This window comes from Trypanosoma rangeli, assembly GCF_003719475.1.
Source record: "Trypanosoma rangeli strain AM80 chromosome Unknown Tra_15.4_contig_00267, whole genome shotgun sequence".
NCBI classification, from domain to species: Eukaryota; Euglenozoa; class Kinetoplastea; order Trypanosomatida; family Trypanosomatidae; genus Trypanosoma; species Trypanosoma rangeli.
In genome coordinates, this window is record NW_021706013.1 from 6279 (window position 1) to 14055 (window position 7777).

At 53.7% G+C, this 7777-nt stretch overlaps 6 protein-coding genes across 6 annotated transcripts in view, besides 5 other annotated features; all 6 read right to left on the reverse strand.

The window, feature by feature from the left end:
* TraAM80_06911 (putative DNA repair protein BRCA2) overlaps positions 1 to 430 on the reverse strand; it is a gene marked incomplete at both ends in the record, with an annotated part of 480 nt that extends 50 nt beyond the window's left edge. Inside the window, one exon of the mRNA XM_029383733.1 lies at positions 1 to 430. This exon is cut by the window's left edge and continues 50 nt beyond it. Coding sequence (XP_029236391.1) covers positions 1 to 430 — 430 coding nt within the window.
* A 260-nt stretch (positions 431 to 690) lies between these two features.
* TraAM80_06912 (uncharacterized protein) lies at positions 691 to 1269 on the reverse strand (the record flags this gene model as incomplete). Its single annotated transcript, XM_029383734.1, has 1 exon — positions 691 to 1269. The coding sequence occupies one exon, from the start codon at positions 1267 to 1269 to the stop codon at positions 691 to 693; it is 579 nt and encodes a 192-aa protein (XP_029236392.1).
* A 204-nt stretch (positions 1270 to 1473) lies between these two features.
* Positions 1474 to 1505: a microsatellite.
* Positions 1506 to 1570: 65 nt separating this feature from the next.
* TraAM80_06913 (uncharacterized protein) lies at positions 1571 to 2227 on the reverse strand (the record flags this gene model as incomplete). The annotated part of the gene is made up of 1 exon (XM_029383735.1): positions 1571 to 2227. One exon carries the CDS (start codon positions 2225 to 2227, stop codon positions 1571 to 1573), a length of 657 nt encoding a protein of 218 aa, XP_029236393.1.
* Positions 2228 to 2701: 474 nt separating this feature from the next.
* Positions 2702 to 2750: a microsatellite.
* A 126-nt stretch (positions 2751 to 2876) lies between these two features.
* TraAM80_06914 (uncharacterized protein) lies at positions 2877 to 4772 on the reverse strand (the record flags this gene model as incomplete). Its single annotated transcript, XM_029383736.1, has 1 exon — positions 2877 to 4772. One exon carries the CDS (start codon positions 4770 to 4772, stop codon positions 2877 to 2879), a length of 1896 nt encoding a protein of 631 aa, XP_029236394.1.
* A 76-nt stretch (positions 4773 to 4848) lies between these two features.
* Positions 4849 to 4887: a sequence feature (GA-rich).
* An 862-nt stretch (positions 4888 to 5749) lies between these two features.
* TraAM80_06915 (uncharacterized protein) lies at positions 5750 to 6460 on the reverse strand (the record flags this gene model as incomplete). The annotated part of the gene is made up of 1 exon (XM_029383737.1): positions 5750 to 6460. One exon carries the CDS (start codon positions 6458 to 6460, stop codon positions 5750 to 5752), a length of 711 nt encoding a protein of 236 aa, XP_029236395.1.
* Positions 6461 to 6710: 250 nt separating this feature from the next.
* Positions 6711 to 6738: a microsatellite.
* A 458-nt stretch (positions 6739 to 7196) lies between these two features.
* Positions 7197 to 7233: a microsatellite.
* A 90-nt stretch (positions 7234 to 7323) lies between these two features.
* TraAM80_06916 (phosphoglycerate kinase) lies at positions 7324 to 7740 on the reverse strand (the record flags this gene model as incomplete). Its single annotated transcript, XM_029383738.1, has 1 exon — positions 7324 to 7740. One exon carries the CDS (start codon positions 7738 to 7740, stop codon positions 7324 to 7326), a length of 417 nt encoding a protein of 138 aa, XP_029236396.1.
* Positions 7741 to 7777: the final 37 nt, after the last annotated feature.

The following is a 7777-nucleotide window of genomic DNA, read 5'->3' on the forward strand; positions in this document are numbered from 1 at the left end:
ACGGCATCTGTGCGTCCTCTGCGTCTAGCCGCTCCCTAGCAGTCTGCAGAGCGGCCTCTGATACGGCGACGGGCCGGCCAGCAGCCGTGGAGAAGAGCGTCGGCACAGCCACGTCCCTGAGGCCCTGCGCTGACGGCATCTGTGCGTCCTCTGCGTCTAGCCGCTCCCTAGCAGTATGCAGAGCGGCCTCTGATACGGCGACGGGCCGGCCAGCAGCCGTGGAGAAGAGCGTCGGCACAGCCACGTCCACTTGTGGCTCTTCCTGTTGTACGTTCGCTGGTGGTTGTGGCGGACATAATTCGGATCCAATTTTTGTCGCATCGTCACGGGCCCGTTTTCGAATATTGCGGAAGCACATGGCACAACGTACCCGGCCAGGAGTATTGATAAATGTGCAGTGAGTACATGCGTTGCCGGGACCCAAGCTCATGGTAGTTTTCCACCCACAGGCCGCAGCCTGCAAGGAAAAAAAAAAGAAGCAAAAAACAAGCAGACAAGAAATATTTTCTCTAGTGCTTAAACAAAGGTCTCGCAAAGGCACTTCTGTGAAGCCAGCACGAAACCGAGAATCTGCCACAACACTCACGGGGCGGAAACCGCATTAGAAACCGCCACACCAGACACGCACTAAATGGCCAAAGAAAAGGCGTAGGACAATGCAAAGACACGCACATACACATATTGTGCGTTTCATTTCAAAAGAACATACGCGGCGGGGTCAACAAACTCCATACCTTTCATGATGCTAAGAATGGCGTTCACGTAGTCCCATAGTGGCTGCTTGTATGATGCAGGCATGGTGGAGCCGCCAAGTTTGTCATAGTGAGCTAAAATAGACGGCAGCGCCAGGAAAAAGCGAAGAAGATACTCCAAAGGTAGCACCGCCGCACATTTATGTGACGATGTGGCTGGTGGAATGGCGGCCTTGTCGTTGTGGCGTCGCTTCAGCCCGTGCCGCCCCTCCGACCGCTTCTCCCACTGCACCGCCAAAAGATTAATGACGCGTCGCTCCCTCGACGAGAGGAACGAAGAGGCGCAGCACTGCTCGATGGTGTCTAGCACAAGGTTCTGACAGCAGTCGACAAAAGGCTCCGATAGTTTTGAGAGCTGCCGGGCGCATTCATGAGCGTCAAGAAGAAACGTCAGGACGGTCCTTTGGGTGGCGGTGGTGGTGAGTGGCGGGGTCCGCGGAAACTCGGGGTGCTCTACCTGCTCCAAGTGGCGCCGTAGCACCAGCAGTAGCCGCGGCGGCCAATCAATTCCCTCCATTCGCTGATAGTGGCCGCCCACCCACACGAGACAAAATGCAGGTCAAAGAGGAAGCGGAAGCCACACGCTTACCGAGGACAGAAGCAGAAAGAAGAGGACCATTACAAAAAAAAAAAAAGAGGCAAGCGATGAATTGACAACACACGCACACGCATCCAATGAGAAGGAGAGAGAAAGCAAGAATACCGATATAGCAACGGCAGCATATATATATATATATATATATATATATATATGTCTTCATATCCTCCGCAGAAGATCAACACTATTTCTTCTTCTGTCGCAGTCACTGAGAGTGTGGTTAGACAAGCAACGCAAGCCGCCCATACAGCTCGCACAATGCCTCAAGCAGACGGTTACACCGCTCCCGATCCAACGCCAACTGCGTCTCCCTCTCCTGCAGTATGATCCGAGCAGCCTTGTGATTCTCTTCGTCCTCCACACCCCGGCCGTGACGTGCCGACAACTCCGACTCACGAATGTTGAGGCCACGCGTGCGCTGTTCCACGGCAACACGCATTGCAGAGAGAGCCTCCTCTGACTTCGTGAGGCGCTGCCTCTCCTGCAGCAGCCAGTGACGCTCCTTTTCAAGCGCCGCTTCACGCTGCGCCACATCTTGCTCACGAGCGGTAATCTCTGCGTCTTTGCGTCTCCATTGTGCCGCATGCTTCTCTAATCGTGAAAGGAGATCCTCCCACTCCTTTAACACTGCTGTTGTCGTGAGAACGCCACCACCACTTATACTGTTGCTGCGGTAGATATCATCGCACTTGCGAACCCCACTGAGTGCGGCCTCGACACGCTGTTGCCAGTCATCCTGACACGGCTGCATTCCCGTGGCAAGTGCGCGCTCCAGTAGCTGTTCTTTCGCCACCAGCTCAGCCTCGTGACGCTCTAAAATACGTTCCGCCCTTTCAACAGCCTCGATACGCAACCGGTAGAGACCGGTAGTATCCATTTCGCAAAGTAATGACTTTTTTTTTTTTGGGTAGCGTTGTTCAAGTTGAATTCCGCACAGCCACACCCATGTGGCGTCAGTAGTCGATTCGCCACTCCTGCTGGGGCCGCTACCGCGCCTAACTAATGCTATCAGATAGACAACGAGGCACCCAAGTCTATAGTCCTAGCTGTCACCCGTCCCCTCAAAGTCAGCAAGTAATACGGGTGTACGATTCGAGAAGTCAAGCTGCGTCCATATATTGACGCAAAGATCAACGGAATGCCCGTTATTTCCTGAAAAGGAAGCAGGAAAACGGAAAAGGCGGGGGAAAAAAAACAATAATCTCGTCATCTGTTGTATTCCAATATATATATGTGGATATACACATGCGCAGGGTCAACAACTCTTCACTGCATTGCATGTGAGTCTACACACACCTGTTTGGAAAACTTTTCTCCGCTGGAAAAGATGCGCATCTCCCTCTTTCCCCGATTTCTTTTTTTTTTATTTTTGTTTTCGTTTTTTTTTTTTTCTATTTTTTCTCCGCCGTTTGTTTTCATTCTTCGCTCTCTTTCTCGTTGTCTTCTGTTCAGTTTTGCTTCCTGTTTCTCCTTCTCCCTCGTCGCCCCTCCTCTCATCAGATGGTACCATTCAGATCATTGGCGGCTCACGCGGCTGCACGGCAAGCCACAATGTCGCATGGCACATGGGTGGCCGCAATAAGGTAGTACCCCTGGAGCTCCATGGAGAACAACAGGGCGTAATCGTACGCGTAGTTCCGCAGCGGATTCTCCTTTTCGTGAGTAACTTTTGCATTCGACTGTGAACGCAGGTTGAGCCACTGAACGGCCTTTTGAAGGTTGTCTTTGCCAAGCCCAACAGCCGATGTAATGTTGAACTTCATCTCACGCGGCGTCACCTGGTAGACAACGGTGCACCATGAGATGTCCCAGATTCGGCTCCGCACCTCCTCCTCCCGCTTCAGTGCCCATGTGCCGGGAAGAAATGGAGGGATATCATCACCGTTATTATCGCCGCTTGCATGGTTTGTCACGGTGACCACACGCTTCAGCCACGATGCCTTCTCCGCAATCACCTCTTGTACGGTGCCATGGACGTTGCTGCTGGTAGTGTTCGCAGCGGTGGTGAACGCAACATTCCCACCCGGTAAAACCATCTGCGATAGCAGGGCCGCCCCGTTCTTGTACTCTCGGGCATATCGGCGGAACATCACACGTTTGTCACCCTGGCCAACATTGTCGCTTGCGAGGATAACGCTGTGCACCACGCAGTAGTCTGCGGGCCAGTAAATCGCCCTGCTGTTCAGCGCCTCCACCAACTCGGGCACAGACGAGAAGTGCGCTGAAACATCAAACGCCAATTCATGACTGTTTAATTTATCATTGTTCTTCAACGTGTATGTATGCGACGTCCGCCAGCGTGGCGCTGCCTGCTGCTGCTGTTGCAGTTGTTGTTGCTGCAGTTGTTGTTGCTGCTGCTGCTGTAAAAGCCGCTCAATGATGACGCTCCCACCGCTCTTCGCTGTCATGGTTCCTTTTCCAGCCGCCTCAGCGCTTAGAATGGCAGGATCCGTCATGATGGCCGGGGTGGACGTCGACGTCGGCGAGCCACGCTGGTTCCCGCTCTTCGCGCTGCGGGGCTGCGGGATGGCAATTGTCGTCGCACCACGGGACAATAGCGTGACGGTGGTAATGGCTGGCGTCGTTTTCGACGCTCCTGCGGCTGCCGACGGCGCTGCCGCCTCGTGGGTATGATGCGTCACGACAAACTTTGACGATTTCACCCAGATGGACCACTCTTGTTGCCCGCCGCCGCCGCCTTTCTCTGCAGCCTCCTCCGCGGCGTCGTTGAAGCCCCTCGCCGTGCAGACGGCGCGCAGTTCCACACTCCTCTCCGCGTTTAACACGCCTGTCGGCGAAAAGAACAAGTTTGAAACAAGCAGAAGAAGCTCCGAATTGGCAAGATGCGGGAAAAGACTCGTGCAAACCGCCATACGCTCCCAGAGCATAACGGTAGGATCAATATACAACGCGGCAATCGTCACTGAGGCACCCGCGAAGGAACGTACCTGCAGCATCATAAAGAAGCGGACAATCCCACTACTGTAGTGGCTGTTGTCGAGCAGCCTGGCGGCGTTATCAACGCTATCACAGCTGACACCAAAGCGCACAAGTGCGAGACTGCCTCGATCGCCCCCCTCCCGCGGCTCGTAGCGCACAAGATCGGTGATGCCGTACATCTTGCGCACGTAAGACGACTGCATCATCTGCTGCCGTGCCGCCAGCGTGGCGTTGTGGACAAAAACAAACGAAGGCGATGCGGCAGCCAAGGCGTTGCTGAAACTCTCCATCTCTCCCAGCGAGGAGAGCCCCCCGTTGAGGTCAATACTGCTCACCGAGAAGGCCTTCACCACGGACGTTGACGCCGCTCCCCCTGTCGTTGATGTTGACCCCGCCACCACCGCCGCTGCCGATGGCGCCGAGGAGCGTTTCTCCGTCCATGAGGGACCCTCCTCAAAGTACTTTACCTTGATAGGGATCATTTCCGCCTGTCTCTCACACACGCACACGTGCCCAGACGCTCTCTCCGCCCCCACCTACGTACTGCTGCAGAAGACAAGGACGAGGGAGGAGGAGGAGGAGGGGGGGCAAGATGAGACAACAGGGCTGGAGAACCACCACAAGAGAATGTACGCAACCACTACCAGAGTTGCGCCCTGCCAGAGGCTACCATATCCATGAAAACAAAACAAAAAAAAACGTCAAAGTCACGGCAAAAAGGCAGAGCAACTTCAATGGAAACATACCCACCCTTACTGTTCATGGAAGTATGCCACCTCCAATGACATGAATGACCGACGCCCACCCAACTCGTGCATGGGGCAGACGTTGAACCCCCCCACACAGACGCACAGGCACGGCGTCAAATAGTGCCGCTCGCCAAACAAAAAAAAAACTGCAGCGGGGCATTTATTTACCCCGCCAGAATGCCGGGAAAGACGCCTACGTGCGTCACCCCTCAGGCATCAACAATTTTTGGCACAAGTCCAACGGCATTGACCTCGCACACACACCCTCCGCATGGTGTGCGAGTCTTGTTCCGTTGCAAATCAACGAACGCATTGCAAGGCACACCGATGGCACCCACCTCGCCGTGACGCCGTCCAATCCCCGCCACTCCAAGCCTATCCAAAGGAGAGCGAGGAAGCTGCGCCGCAACGCGTCCTGACTCAAACATTGTGGGGTACGCAAGAGGGTTCCACGCTGCAATTCAGACCTCTGCGCCTTCGTTGGCTTTCCGCCACCGTCTGCTCAGCCACGCAGGGTGAAAAAATGACAAAAACACAGACACACAGGCAGAAGAAGACGGCCACCAAGCCAGTAAAAAAAAAGAAGATCCAGAGCCAACACCGCTGCCCTCTCACACATTTCTCCATCCAACTGCGTAGAAACATTTTACATACATAAGCGGGAGGTGCAGAGCGGTCACACGCTCTCCTCCAAGACTTGCTCTCGCTCATTACCTTCCATGTACATGGACGTACTGGAAATCACTGCTATCCGGTTCACACTCGTCAGCGGCAACGGGAGAAAAAAAAGACTTCTTATTCTCCTTATAGGACGCCCAGAGCCGCTTTTTTCGAGAGAGCCGAAGCTTGTCCCGCGTGGTGCCTGCGTAGTGTTCCAGCTCCGTCCGCTCCTGAAGCCGTGACGCCAGCAGAAGCAAACACCGGCGACGCTGCTCTGCATAAAAAGCGGTTAACGCTCTGTTCCTCGTTGCCCACAAAATATGCGGCACACTCCGCGTCTCCGCACGTCGCCGCCCCTCTGCGGTCAGTTCTCTCGCCACCACACTCACCACATATGGCTGGCGGCAGCACGCGTCAAGGGGTATCTGTCCCGACCTCATTTGCAGATCTCTTCGTTCCCGTACCCGACGTGCCAGCTGCAGCCGCTGCTCCTCATGCAGCCCGCGAAGCACGAGCACGTGCTCCTCATCGCTACTGAGCGATGACAAGCACGTGCTGCTGCTCTGAGAAGAGTTGCTTGCACCCGCCACTGTAGACGAGTTCGCACTCGGCACGGCGCCCATAGCGGACTTGTACTGCCAGCTATTCGGTAAAATCTCAAAGGCATCCGGAAACGTTATGGTGTCATACGGTTGTCCCTCATGCAACTGTTCCACAAACACGAAGGGAGACCTGGTGGCCAGCCCGGCATCCGGCGTCATACGACAAGGCAGAGGCGGAGAGACCCCTCGCTGGCAGCAAAAGACACTACTCGCACACACGAAAAAGCTTAACGAAAAAAAAAGGAAGAAACAAACGAAAAGAGCAATAAAAAAAAAGAAAAAAAACTTACCAAAAGGAAAAAAAAAAAGGAGAGCCCCGCAGGCGGAAGAAGCAGCAGCCGCAGCGCAACGTGCAGAAACGCCACAAACCAACTAGCAGCGAAAACAACAAAAAGAAAAAATATAGTAATACTTTATTTTATTTTATTACTTTTATTATGTAATCAACGCGAAAGGCGTTTGAATTGTTCTTCAATCGTTAGCCTCCTTCAGCATCGCACGTGGAGCTTCATCATTCTTCCGTGTGGGCCGCATCCGCTCCATGTTTTCAGCGTCGTCAAAAAAAAAAAAGTGGAAGTTGCAGCTGAGCGCTACGTCCAAATCCGTTTCCTCCACCAAGACGTGGTCAAGGCCAAGAAACTGTGATCTGTGGCTTGCTGAACACATCCCACGACATGCCCAAAAGCAACTTCGAAAACCGACTCAAAAAACACACACAATAATAAAAGCAAAAAATGTGTCAAGCTTACGAGAGCATAAGAAGAAAATCCTACAGTCTTCTAAAACAAGAACATACAACACAAAAAGGCTACCAACAAACCCCCCACAACAACACCCAATAAAGTTTTCCTTCCTATTTTTTTCACCTTCTTCTCCTCTCATCCCACCGGCCCCCTTCTTTGTTTTTGTTTTTATGTTTTTTTTTCTTTTTTGCTTCGCTCTCTTTTGCTACTCCTATACCACGTACGTAATCTTAAACCCCAAATCATAGAAACGCACACGTTGGCAGCGCAGCCCGTATTCTACTCCTTGTCGTCCAGCACGGCGATACCGGGGAGGACTTTGCCTTCCAGCAGCTCCAGCGACGCCCCACCACCGGTCGACACGTGCGACATGCGTGGGGCCTCGCCACTCAGCTCCGCCGCACTCGCGCTGTCACCGCCGCCAATAATGCTCATCAGCCCCAGTTCCTGCGTGCTTTCGCCCATCGCCTTCGCGATCGCAAAGGTGCCTTTCGAGTACGGCTCCATCTCAAAAACACCCATCGGGCCATTCCAGATCGCGCTCTTGCATTTCCGTACAACCTCAACGTACTTCTCAATCGTCTTGGGGCCGATATCCAACGCCATGTAGCCGTCAGGAATGTCCACCCCCTCCGTGACCAAAGGCGACTCTACAGCCTTGAACTCCGTGTGGCACACGTGGTCCACGGGTAGCATCAGCGTCACCTTGCGATCCTCCGCCTTCTTCAACAGC